We start from the raw sequence: 10,724 nt of genomic DNA, 5'->3' as shown, positions 1-10,724 counted from the left end.
TTCTGCCTCTTCCATGTCGTCGTCGTCTCTTGAGAGATCAATCTCTTCCGTCATTCTTCCCTTCCCCTTCCCTGCAGACGGAGAATCCCTCTGGGTGTCTATGAGCTTCCTTCGCTTCGGAGCAGAAGGCGAAGCATCGTTGGGCTGAGCGAACGAGCTCGCTCTGCCGCTGGTAGACCTTGAACCAACTCGACCGGCCTCGTCCGTCATCGACGATGTTCCAGCGACTTTGTTGACCGATTTCTTGGGAGCGGAGGGAGAAGGAGAGGGCGTGGGAGAGGACTGGTATCGAGAGGGGGTGCGATGAGCGCGAGGAAGGCTAGGGCGAGCGGCGAGGGAGGTGAGGGAGGAGGAGGGAGAGGGAGGAGGAGGAGGAGGAGGTGTCGAGCTCAAAGGCTCGGGGTTGGTGGATTTGGATCGGGAGCGAGTGAATGGGTAGGTTCTAGAGGAGGGAGGAGGAGAGGGTGACATGGTTTGTTTAAGGCAGAGGTTTAAGGCAGTTTTTGGGATTTGGGAGTGAGTGTTTTGTTGGGGGAAAGGAAGGAGCAGGCGAAATGCGAGCTCGAAAACGACGGGTCCTCCCCTCCTCTTCTCCCTCCAAACGACCAGCATCTCCTTTCTCTATATCCCTCGTTCGACCCCGGATAGACGAGCGGGCTTACCCTTTCGATAAGAAGTGTATCATGACCTTGGTCGTGAGTCGACAAACCCCTCAACTCTCTCGACCTTCCTTCGTTCCCTCGGTCTCTGAGCTCATCTCCTCCCCTTCTTCTTTTCTGATCTCATTCAGAGGTCTTCCCAGGCTGGATTATGTGATGTTCGTAGTCTCTCTCTTGGTAAGAATCTCTTCGGCAGGACTAAAGAAGGAAGTCGAACGGACAAGCTCACCTCGCTCTCTCCGCCCTCGCCCCAACGCTTTCTGTCTCCTCGTCCTCTGCAGATCGACTCTCACCTCTCAAATCCCTCGCAACGTCCACAGGCTATCGTACCGAAACGACGATGGTTCTCCTACCAGTCTCCCTATAGCGTTCAAGGACGTTCTTCCTCTCCGCTCGTTTCCCTTTCTTCGACCCTCGCTTCTCCCAGAGCCGGACGGATCTTCGCCGAATCCACCGGACGAGGACGACTCGTGACTTTTACGTAATGGCTTGAACGATTTGACTTCGTGCGGGATCGCGAGCAGGAGGGAGAAGGGAGGGAACGAGAGACGCGTCGCTGGATGGTTTCTCGCTTTCCTACCGCAAAAAAGACGTCCTACCTTCGCCTCTATGGAGGATTTGGGGTTTGAACCCAAGTCCTTCGAGATACTGCTGCGCATGCAAACTCGACGTGATGACCACTACACTAAACCCCCAAGAAGTCGACGCGAAGATAGGGGCCTGCCGGTCGAAAAATTTGCCGGGCCGGGGCGTACTAACCCCTACTAGATAAAGCAGGCTGTTTTCTTTGACCCACTAACTTTTGGGGGGTGGGAATGGAAGAGGAGGGGAGATATAGACGAAACAAAGGAACGGTTCGACGCGAGCGAAGCAGAGACTCTTTTTGCTCTCCTTCCGGCAGATTTTCTTCCAGAGCATTCTCAGCACTCGTTTCTGGATTATTCAAGTCGACCCATCAAGGATCAGGATCAGCGGGCCCTGGGGAGCTCAGGATGTCGAGGAAATGAGGGGAGAGTGATTAGACTCAGCGTCGATCAGCCTTCGGTACGTCCTCCTACCAAATCTTCCACAGAGAAGATCTGATCTCGTCACTTCTTCTACATTCGCACAAGACTACAAAGAACTGACCCTCGCAACTTTCGTCTCAAATTTTCAAACAGGAAGCTCGTAGGAGCGATTCTTCTACCGACCTCCTCCTTCCCTCCCCGCAATCAGCTCTCGACCCGTTCATTCAGCTCAGCACCTCTTCCTTCCCTTGGAACCACCTCCAACCCTCGTTCGCGTCTGCCCTAGGATCTAGCTGACTCAACGTGACCTTCCGTGGAGACGTGCAGACCCTCGACGTGAATCTGCAGGTTCCGAGTTGGGACGTTCCGACGCGACACGACTAAATGCACTCTCGGAGTGAACCAGAACGACGCTTTTGCTGCTGAAACGAGCCCAACGAAGCTGACCTTCACAATCTAGGGATGCTTGCGAGACAGACCTTCGTTCTCACAGGTCGGAACTTGGACATACCAGCTTCGAAACGAGCGAAAACGAGACGCGTTGGGAACGACGCACTCAGCCTCAAGAGCGACGGCCTTGTGGACTTCTGACACTTCGTCAAGCAGCAAATTTCTACTCTTTCGATAAACGGATCAGCTCTCAAACTCAAAATCATATCACTGAGAGAAAACTTTCCTCGCCAAGATCTCAGAACAGACGTATTTTTAGCCTCCGAAAGTGTCAACCCCTCGACCTGTTTCTTCTCTCCGTTCCTTCCCTCCTCCCCAACCACGACAGCAGCTATGCTCTCCCTCTTCCAAGAGATCATCCGGGACACCCTCGCCTGCTTCTCCATGACCGACCTCGCCACCCCTCCGAACCCTCTTCCTCTTTACTCCAACTCCGAACCCAACCTCTTCCCTCGCTCAGGTCCTCCCAACTCCTCTCGCTTCATCTTCTTCCTTCAACTCATCCACCACTCGTGCGGCTTCATCGGCTGTTTCATCGTCTTCCTCGTCTTCTTCATCGTTATGGGATGCCTTCCCTTGGAGGCTACGCTTGGACTGCCATGGAAGGCGTGGTTGATCCCCGCTGCGACAGGGTTGGGAAGTTGGTGGTTCGGGAGGAATGCGAAGGTGCGCTGGGGGATGCTGTTTAGATGGAGAAGGGTGAAGAGGGAGAGGGCGAGGAGAGCGAAGAACGCTGATGGAGGGTGGGAAAAGGGGGAGGTAGTGCAGCAGAGGGTTGAGGTGGATGAGAAGGCAGGAGGGGAGGAGCAGAAGGAGCAGAAGGATTGAAGGGGATCGGAGGGACGAGCTCGTTTGAGCTTGAAGGAGAAGGACGAAGAACGACATAACGATTATGATGATCTCTATACGACAACGCCCACCCTGCATCCTCTGAACGAACGCAAGTTGATGGCGAAGAGGCGCAAGGCAAAGGTCGAAGAGGGTCGGAAGATGACTCGCTTCGGTCGTCGTCTTGAAGCTGTCCTCCGCCCTCGACCCTCCTCACCTTCCCTCAGCAAGGACCAAAGCTCCAGGAAGATGGAAAGCTCACATTAAGCTCGGAAGAACAACACTCTTTCCCTCCTTTCTCGCCTCTTCCCGCTCGTTCGTTCGACAAGATTTCATCCCATCTCCCTCTCCCTCGCCTAATCCAACCTAGCCCTCTCCAAGATCCTCTCGTAGTCTTCCTTGACAGCCTTGAACGTCTCCTCGAGCTTCTCCTTCCTCTCTTTGGGTTTGAGCTGCGAGAGGATTTCCTGCGAAGCCGAACGACGAGCGAAAAGAAGAGGGTCAGCCGTCGAGTCTTCGGTTCGTTTCGAGACATGGACGAGATGGAGAGAGGGATGATGGACGAACGAAGTTGAAGCGGTAGAGTCTTTCCTTGACCTGTGCGAGTGGGAGAGCGAGGGGGAGGGAGGCGTCAGTGTTTGAACGAGAGGAGAGGAAAGCGCGTCCAGACGACGAGAAGCGAGAAGGGTACGAACGTAAAGCCTGTATCCCTTCACCGCGACCTTATCGTCCTCGTCGAGGTACTGAAGGAGGAGCATCTCGAGAAGTCGAGAGAATTGACGCTGGTTCCAAAAAGGACAGATGAAACAAAAGTCAGCTTCGAACTCCTCTTCTTCCCTCCTCTTCCTCTTTTCTGACTCACCCCAGCGAACTTCCCCTCCCTCCTCCTCTTCTCCCCCCAAGCTCTCAGCTCCGCAACAACCCAGCCCTTCCCACCCTTCAGCACCGCGTCTCCCTCCAAAGCGTTCTCCCATCCCTCTCCTTCCTCAGCAGAAGTCGACGAGTTGCCTTTGGCGGTGGAAAGAAGGATCTGCCGATGGATGGTTCGAAGATCGCAGACGTCTCGGAGATCCTCGAAGGCTTCCGAAGGGTCTTCGATGGTGAGTTCGACGATGCGTGGGTCGGGGAGGATGAGGGTGGAGTAAACGGTTGAGTAGAGGGCGGCTGGTCGGGGGAAAGGAAGAAGAAGAGAACGAGTAAGTGATCATGAAAGAGAGGAGCGGTGTGGGAAAGGAGAAGACGTACATCCGTGACCTCTGCGAACGAGGGGAAGAAGTGAAGAAGAGGGAGGAAGAAAGGGTCAGTTCGGACGCGTGCGGGTCTCGAAAGCTCGAACGAGGAGCGCAATTGTCGAGCGAGCGAAAGATAAAAAAAACTTACTGGTCTTGGTACGGTGGCAGAATGACGAATTGGCTGATCCGACAAAGAAACGAGCCAAGAACGAGGTCAGTCCGTCGTTGAGACGCGTCGAGATCTCTCGCAACGAACAACGAAGACTCACCTCAGTCGCGTCCTGACCTTATCCGGAAAGTTGTAGAAGGGATACAGCGTAGTGTAGCCGACGAAGTGGTAGGAGTACTCCTTCTCGGCGGAAGGTGATGGCTCGGTGGTGGAAGATGGAGTCGAGGAGGAGGGAGAGGAGGGAGCTTGTCGCTTGTTGGGTGAGGAGGAGGGAAGGCGACGTTTTTCGTAGCTGTAAGGAAGAGCCAGGGAGGTGAAGTGAGATGTGATTCAGTTGGTGGGTCTTGTGAAGGAAAGAAAAGCAGGGAGTGCGACGCGAGAACGAGGAACGGAGTGGAGTGAAGAAGAGAAGACGTACAGGATCACGAACTCCCAGCAGTCTTCATCCTCCTGTCAAGAGAAAAGTGTCGAGTCAGTTCGTATGATGGCATCAGCTTCAAAGCAGCGAAGGAACAATGGAACGAAGAACGGGACGAACCACCAAGAACGTTCCTCCCTCAATGTAAAGCAGAATGAAGAACTGCATCCTCCTGTGATAGTCCAAGAATCCTTCGTCCTTCCAGCTCGTCTATCAAGACCAGGCAAATCATCCCAGTCAGCTTCTCATCTCCTCCTGTCTCCTTCTCAAACCAAACCCTCCTCCTCTTCAGCCCAACTCACCTTCCACATCTCGAACACGACATCTCCCTCCTCCTCCTCTTCGTCTCCTTCCAGTGCCCTCTTCTTCGAGTTGGACTCGTTCGAGGCTTTCCCCTTTCCCTTCCCCTTCGATGCAGCCTCCTTAACTCCCGAGGGACGAGTGTAGGACCCGATCTTGCGTCCGAACGGTCGGAACGAGGTAGCGTCTTGGGCGAGTCGAGTTTGGAAGGTCGAGAGGGAGGTAGTGTAGTCTGGAAAGAAGACACGATGATGAGGAGACGATGTTAGCATCTGTGAAGAGATAAGCCAGCTCTGAAGGGGGATGGATGGAGGGAAGGGAAAGGAAGGAAGGAAGGAAACGAAGCTCACCAGGAGCGAGGTGAGCTTTGAGAGCTCCTTCGATGTCATCCGCTGGTGTAGCCTCCGAATCGATCTTGGCTTCCTGACTGACTTGAAGGCATTGGAACAGACTTCCTGAGGTCATGAGAAGCTATGAGATACACGAAGGAAGAGAAGGAAACGGTGAGCTCTCTTTCCTTCCTTCGTCGCGTCGGCGAGCTCCTTCCCCTTCTTCTTTTGATGAGCTCTACGTACCTGGATATCGAGGCCCCTGTATCCAAAGATCTTCTGCTCCTCTCCGAAGATGGGGTAGGTGAAGGTAGGATGGAAGGCTTGGATCGTTTCGAGTTCAGCGTCGCTGGTGAGGACGGATGAAGAGGCAGGGTCGCGTTCTGACGAAGGAGAAGGAGAAGGGCGGGAAGAGGGTCAGTTTGAGCTCTACTGGACGACGATCTAGAAGGATTGAAGAGTACTAACGGAGCTTGAGGGAGAAGGCCTCGTTCGAGTCTGAAATCCAGTCTGCCATGGTGTATGAAAATGAGTTGTTGACGGTTGAGAGGCAACTGAAAAGAGGGAGACGAGATTCGAAGGGGACAAATTGAAAGGTGACCTTCAACTACTCCTTCCTTCCTCTACAAGAGATGAAACCCTCCTCCTTCGCAATCTTTACTCTCATCCATCTGGCTCTACCTCATCCTTCATCCACCAAGAAACCCTTCCCTCAAGAACTCGTAGCTCAGATCCTACAAGTCATTCTAAGGGAAGCTCTCGACGTGAGTCCAGCTTCCTCCTTGCTTGTTTTCCTTCTCGAGCTCACTCGTCGCTCTTCTCTTCAACTTCTCGCTTCGATCTCCACAGCCCTATGAAGATCTTACTTTGGACGAGCTGATGGATGAAGTCCGCTCGTTCGCACCTTACGAGGAATCCAAGAGGATGGAGGCGGAAACGAGAGAGGTCGTCAGTTCAACTCGCCTCCCTCGTTCACTCCTTCTCACTCTCGAAGAGCTTTTCGAAGCTGACCCTGACCTCTTCTCGCCTTTAATTCATGTAGCTTCGTATGCTAGAGCAAACAGATCACATCCACGACTTCGTCAAAGCCGTTTACTCGCTGCTCAACCGAAGAGATGATGAAGTTCGTCGAGCTCACCTCTTCCTCCTCCTGCTCCCTTCGCTCGTCCATCTTCATTCGACTGACTTCCTTCCTACGCCCCCTCGTCTCTTCTCACAGAATCTACAGGCCATCTTTGTCATCGTCCGTCCATCTTCTTTCCCCCCTCACTCACCCTCCGCTTCTGATGACTTTTCCTTCCGTCGCCCTCGCCTTCATCTCCTCACAGGATCGCCGCTCTCCGCTGGGACAGTACGTTCGACGAGTCACTCTCGCCTTCCAGAAGATCCCCTTCGAAGGGATCAGCAAGCTCCAGCTTCGTCTTGCTGCGTGGTCTCGAGGGTTGGTCGGGAAGGGAACGGGGGAGGAAGATGGTGAGCACTCGACTTCAACCTTCGTTTCGCTGGGTTCGACGCGAGAGGGCTGATCTTCTGGTTTCTGATTTGGCTGGTTCGACGAACAGTCGATCTGGAAGTGAAACCTCTGGATGATACCCGGGAGACGAGGACGAAGGCTTTTGAGGAGTGAGTCTTCGTTCGAGAGAACGGCGCGGCGGACAGACGCGTTCGTTGCTGACTTCTGCTTCTTCTGGCTCGTCTTGACAGCTACCGAGCGGCGCTTGCATCTGGAGACTACACCAAGACCATCTCGTCGCTACAGAAGTTCTTCGCCTATCAGTTCCCGCGACAGGATCGGTTCGTCCTTTCTTCGTTTCTTTCTCAATCTTCTCTTCGGTTGACGCTCGCACGAGCTGACTCCCTCTTCATCTTCTGATCTTCTGCAGAGGATTACATCAACATGCTCTTCTAAACATGGCTAGTTTCCATCTCCAGGAGGAAGAGTTCCCTGCTTGCCGAAGGGTGAGTTCGCCTTGATTTGCTTCGACGCGACTCCCTTCCTACCGTCTTCCCTCTTCCTCTCACTTTCGAAGCTGCCTAGTCGAGCACAAGCTCATCCAGATCAATTTCACTATTTCGTAGGCTCTCGATGAGGCCATCAAGATCGCTCGTTCAGCAGGAGACAAGAGCTGTCTCGAGACCTGCATGTCGTTCGTCCTGTCTCTTTCCTCCCTCTCCTCGTCCTGAGTCCTCAATCAAACCTCCTGACGCCTCTCTCAACCGTTTTCCCTCTACTTTTTCAGTCTCCTTCGTCGCCTAGACGCCGCCCAACCCAACCACGCTTCTTCCTCCTCGGCCTCGTCGTCCAACCCAACCTTCGAAGACCTCGCTTCCCTCTCCGCTCTCGATCAACTCTGGGAACTCAAGAATGCTTTGAGATTGGTTAGTTCGAGCCGTTCCTTGATTCGACCCTCTCGACCGTATCTACAGCGTCTCATTCCGTTCTCGTTCCCTCTCGTCCTCGTTCACTTCCTTCTTCACAGGGCGACCCCCTCCCCAACTCCTTCCACCGCCTCTACCTTGCACTCGGGAAACAAGAAGCCGAGCTTCACCCTCTCCCACCACCCACAGCATCTCAAACAGCGAATCCAAAGGACAAGGAGAAAGCTGTCGAGGATTCGGGCATGAGGAGACCTGACGTCGAAGAGGGCGCGTGGCACGCTGTTTGGGCGACGCTTTGGGGAGCTATGGGTGAGTTCGACTACTAGATTTCTCTGAAGTTGAAGGAGCAGACGGGTGGAAGGAGGCAGGGGTCGACGCAGCGAACGAACGATGAACGTGGAAACTGACGCGTCGTCTCGTTCCGATTCCTTTTGCTCTCTTCCCTTTGCTTCTCAGGCGAGGAAACCCTCGCAGAACTTCACGAAGATATCACTCTCACATCACCAACTTTAGATCCTGAGTCTCGTTTAACCGTCATCCAATCGAGAGCAACGAGGGTTCGTCCCGATTCACTCTTCCTTTTCCCGCTCGTCTCCCCAGACTGACCTCCCTCCTCCTGACCTCTTCTCTCTTTGCCCTTCCCTTCCACCCCACTCCTCTCCGAATCCTCAGCTCTCCCGCTCAGGCTCCTACCAAAAAGCCCTCACCCTCCTCTTCCTGCCCAGCTCCATCGCCTCCCTCTCCCTCCACCAGTACCGCTCCTGGGCCGCGTCCGTCTGGGAAGTCCTGCTCTTGCAGGCACGGAGAAAGGATCAGAGAGACGTGCTGGTGTTTTTAGATGTGGTTAGGGCTGGGAAGGAGGTGAGCGCAGAGGGTGAGGACGGAGAGGAGGAAGACGAGGAGGGAGCGGGAGGGTTGAGCGCTGGTGCTGGTGCTGGTGGGCAGCAGCAGGAGAGTGTCATAGGTCAGGAAAGGATCAAGAAGGAGTTGAGGAGGGCGAAGAAGATGATGGTGCGTTTCGTTGGCTCACTCTTTTCGGTTGTTCAACGACGCGTCGTCCCCTTCCTCGCTCACCTCTCTCCTCCTCCCTTCAACCCTGATGCCCTCCTTCTCCTATTCACTTCCCCACCCACCTAGTCCGTCCATCAACCCACCTCAGCCATGCCCGACGTCCTCTCCGCCATGGAACTCTCCCGCTCCCTAGGTCTCTACGGCCTCCATCGTCTGACCGTCCTCATGCTCGCCGACGTCAGTATCGATATGGGGATGGCTGAGTACGCTGAAGGGTTGGTGGAGGAGGTTTATGGACAGGTGAGTCTGCTTCGCTTTTCGGGGAAAACGGCAGAAGAAAGGAAAAGAGGGTAAGAGAGGGGAACGGGAACGGGAAGTCGCGTCGCCGTTTTCACTGACGTTCGTTCGTGTGCTTTCATTTGGCTGTTTTTAAGGTGATGATCTCCCAAGACGAGGAACTGAAAGGGTACTGCTCTCTTACCAAAGCTCGAGCTTTGATCGTTCGATCTTCCTCGTCCAGCATCCCTGCTTCCGAACGAGGCGAGTCTCCTCTCGTCCCTCCCTTCTCTCTCTCCCTGTCTCTTTCTTCTCAACTCACACCCCCCCCCCGCCCCGTCTCACTTGTTCTCCCCCCCACAAACCAGACGACCTCCTTCTCTCCGCCCTCCCTCACCTCTCCTCCGCCATCCACTCCTACGCGCTCATCTCCCTCTTCTCCTCCCACCTGCACGCCCTCCGTCTCCAAGCGACGGTGCTCGACGCGCTCGGACCGGCGTACCACGAGCAGAGGGACGAGGTCGCGTTGGAGTTCGTGAGGGTCGAGGAAGGGTGGGAGAGGGCCAAGGGAGGAGGGTCGGGAGGAGACCTGGAGGAAGGGAGTTTGGAAGAGAGCTTGAGGGAGGTGTGGGAGTGTGCGAGAGGGGTGATGGAGGTTGGGGTCGGGATTAGTCTGGGGAGGGTGTAGAGTGCAGTCGTCGGGATGATCTTGATGAATTGAAACGAAGGCAAGGAGAGGAGAGGGAGGTGAGCTCGAAACGGCGGACGAACGAACGAGGTCCTCGAGTCGAGCGGGCGAGAGAGAGAGCGAGATATAAAGGAAGGAGGGAGACAGCGTAGCATGCATCAACGAACGAAAGAGGGAACCTAAAAGGAAAGAAAGAGGTGGTACAGAAAGAGAAACAGAAGCAAAAAGAAGGAGCGAAAAGACGATGGAGGTGGGCTGAAGGAGGTCATCCGTCCTTCGTTTCGTCGTCCGAGAAAGACAGAGAAAGCGAGCGAGCGAGCATCTACTGGTACGGGGATCCTGGCAAGTTCTTCCCCCTCTTGAGACGAGTCAGGTTGTTGAGATGAGCGTTGATGGTCCTGTCAAGGAAGAAGGAAAAGGGAAGGGGAAGGAGGAGAAGGTGAGCTCGCAAGAAACGGAAGGACGGAAGGACAGAAGGAGACGACGAACGATTTCGGAGGAGCTTTCGCTCGGGTCTGGGCGAGATGAAGACGACGAAGGGGTCAGCTCAGAGTCCTGTATGATAATACAAGTGAATCGAGGCAGGGAAGATGAGAAGGAGGAGGGAACTCACGGTCGTCTTCAAGCACTCGATCAACGCCAACGCCGATTCCTTGCAGACCTGATCGTTCCTGAGATCCCCGGAAGCAGCCCAGCACGAGAGCATCGCAGAGAAGTTGGATCCGCACGTCATCGGAGTTTCCACTGAACCGAAGGAAGAGGAGGAAGGAAGGAAAGGAAAGGAAAAAGGAGGTGAGCTCGACGCTTCAAAAGAGGGAAGGAGAGGGAGGACGAGGAAGAGGACTCACGCTTCTTAGGCTTGACTTTAAGATTTCGAACGAACCCCATTGCTAGCTGACGAATCCGACGAGAAAAGAGGAAAGAAGGGAAAAAGGGGTTTGGGGGAGGATGGAGGGTAGGGAGAAGAAGGGAGGGAAG

At 54.5% G+C, this 10,724-nt stretch overlaps 5 protein-coding genes and 1 non-coding gene across 6 annotated transcripts; 2 read left to right on the top strand and 4 right to left on the bottom strand.

The window, feature by feature from the left end:
• Window positions 1-98: 98 nt before the first annotated feature.
• On the bottom strand, window positions 99-471 carry BDY24DRAFT_413118 (uncharacterized protein; the record flags this gene model as incomplete). Its single annotated transcript, XM_076643142.1, has 2 exons — window positions 99-114; window positions 179-471. The coding sequence occupies 2 exons, from the start codon at window positions 469-471 to the stop codon at window positions 99-101; spliced, it is 309 nt and encodes a 102-aa protein (XP_076499385.1).
• Window positions 472-1,269: 798 nt separating this feature from the next.
• Window positions 1,270-1,354, bottom strand: BDY24DRAFT_t24. Its single transcript has one exon. It is a non-coding gene; the product is annotated as a tRNA-Ala (tRNA).
• Window positions 1,355-2,432: 1,078 nt separating this feature from the next.
• BDY24DRAFT_381384 (uncharacterized protein) lies at window positions 2,433-2,988 on the top strand. The gene has a single exon (XM_076639329.1). It carries the CDS (start codon window positions 2,450-2,452, stop codon window positions 2,942-2,944), a length of 495 nt encoding a protein of 164 aa, XP_076499384.1. The 5' UTR covers window positions 2,433-2,449; the 3' UTR covers window positions 2,945-2,988.
• Window positions 2,989-3,043: 55 nt separating this feature from the next.
• HAT1 (histone acetyltransferase catalytic subunit HAT1) lies at window positions 3,044-5,937 on the bottom strand. Its single transcript, XM_076639328.1, has 13 exons — window positions 5,861-5,937; window positions 5,639-5,775; window positions 5,414-5,534; window positions 5,066-5,295; window positions 4,884-4,973; window positions 4,764-4,795; window positions 4,446-4,637; window positions 4,325-4,357; window positions 4,190-4,200; window positions 3,807-4,108; window positions 3,640-3,726; window positions 3,512-3,541; window positions 3,044-3,411 (listed from the first exon to the last, which is right to left on the bottom strand). Exons 1-13 carry the CDS (start codon window positions 5,907-5,909, stop codon window positions 3,301-3,303), a joined length of 1,425 nt encoding a protein of 474 aa, XP_076499383.1. The 5' UTR covers window positions 5,910-5,937; the 3' UTR covers window positions 3,044-3,300.
• A 55-nt stretch (window positions 5,938-5,992) lies between these two features.
• APC5 (anaphase promoting complex subunit 5) lies at window positions 5,993-9,895 on the top strand. The gene is made up of 16 exons (XM_076639327.1): window positions 5,993-6,156; window positions 6,242-6,340; window positions 6,435-6,515; window positions 6,612-6,635; window positions 6,721-6,865; window positions 6,955-7,015; window positions 7,097-7,186; window positions 7,276-7,351; window positions 7,472-7,539; window positions 7,633-7,771; window positions 7,873-8,080; window positions 8,228-8,328; window positions 8,444-8,782; window positions 8,909-9,082; window positions 9,217-9,322; window positions 9,427-9,895. Exons 1-16 carry the CDS (start codon window positions 6,025-6,027, stop codon window positions 9,744-9,746), a joined length of 2,163 nt encoding a protein of 720 aa, XP_076499382.1. The 5' UTR covers window positions 5,993-6,024; the 3' UTR covers window positions 9,747-9,895.
• On the bottom strand, window positions 9,879-10,696 carry BDY24DRAFT_381373 (uncharacterized protein). Its single transcript, XM_076639326.1, has 4 exons — window positions 10,595-10,696; window positions 10,360-10,490; window positions 10,236-10,261; window positions 9,879-10,144 (listed from the first exon to the last, which is right to left on the bottom strand). Exons 1-4 carry the CDS (start codon window positions 10,632-10,634, stop codon window positions 10,069-10,071), a joined length of 273 nt encoding a protein of 90 aa, XP_076499381.1. The 5' UTR covers window positions 10,635-10,696; the 3' UTR covers window positions 9,879-10,068.
• Between the last annotated feature and the right edge of the window lie 28 nt (window positions 10,697-10,724).

This window comes from Mrakia frigida (genome assembly GCF_051309035.1).
Source record: "Mrakia frigida strain ATCC 22029 unplaced genomic scaffold BDY24scaffold_6, whole genome shotgun sequence".
NCBI classification, from domain to species: domain Eukaryota; kingdom Fungi; phylum Basidiomycota; class Tremellomycetes; order Cystofilobasidiales; family Mrakiaceae; genus Mrakia; species Mrakia frigida.
The sequence above is the reverse complement of the archived record's forward strand: the minus strand, read 5'-3'. Positions and strand labels throughout refer to the sequence as shown.

Coding starts and splice junctions, on each gene's coding strand:
- BDY24DRAFT_381384 (XM_076639329.1), top strand. CDS start 2,450: ATGCTCTCCCTCTTCCAAGAGATCATCCGGGACACCCTCGCCTGCTTC.
- HAT1 (XM_076639328.1), bottom strand. CDS start 5,909: ATGGCAGACTGGATTTCAGACTCGAACGAGGCCTTCTCCCTCAAGCTC. Junction 5,776..5,860: donor GGCCTTCTCCCTCAAGCTCC/GTTAGTACTCTT, acceptor CTCCTTCGTCAG/AACGCGACCCTGCCTCTTCA. Junction 3,542..3,639: donor TGAAGGGATACAGGCTTTAC/GTTCGTACCCTT, acceptor CCACTCGCACAG/GTCAAGGAAAGACTCTACCG.
- APC5 (XM_076639327.1), top strand. CDS start 6,025: ATGAAACCCTCCTCCTTCGCAATCTTTACTCTCATCCATCTGGCTCTA. Junction 7,016..7,096: donor AGGACGAAGGCTTTTGAGGA/GTGAGTCTTCGT, acceptor TCGTCTTGACAG/CTACCGAGCGGCGCTTGCAT. Junction 8,783..8,908: donor GGAGGGCGAAGAAGATGATG/GTGCGTTTCGTT, acceptor CCACCCACCTAG/TCCGTCCATCAACCCACCTC.
- BDY24DRAFT_381373 (XM_076639326.1), bottom strand. CDS start 10,634: ATGGGGTTCGTTCGAAATCTTAAAGTCAAGCCTAAGAAGC. Junction 10,491..10,594: donor TAAAGTCAAGCCTAAGAAGC/GTGAGTCCTCTT, acceptor CCTTCGGTTCAG/TGGAAACTCCGATGACGTGC. Junction 10,262..10,359: donor TCGAGTGCTTGAAGACGACC/GTGAGTTCCCTC, acceptor CATCTCGCCCAG/ACCCGAGCGAAAGCTCCTCC.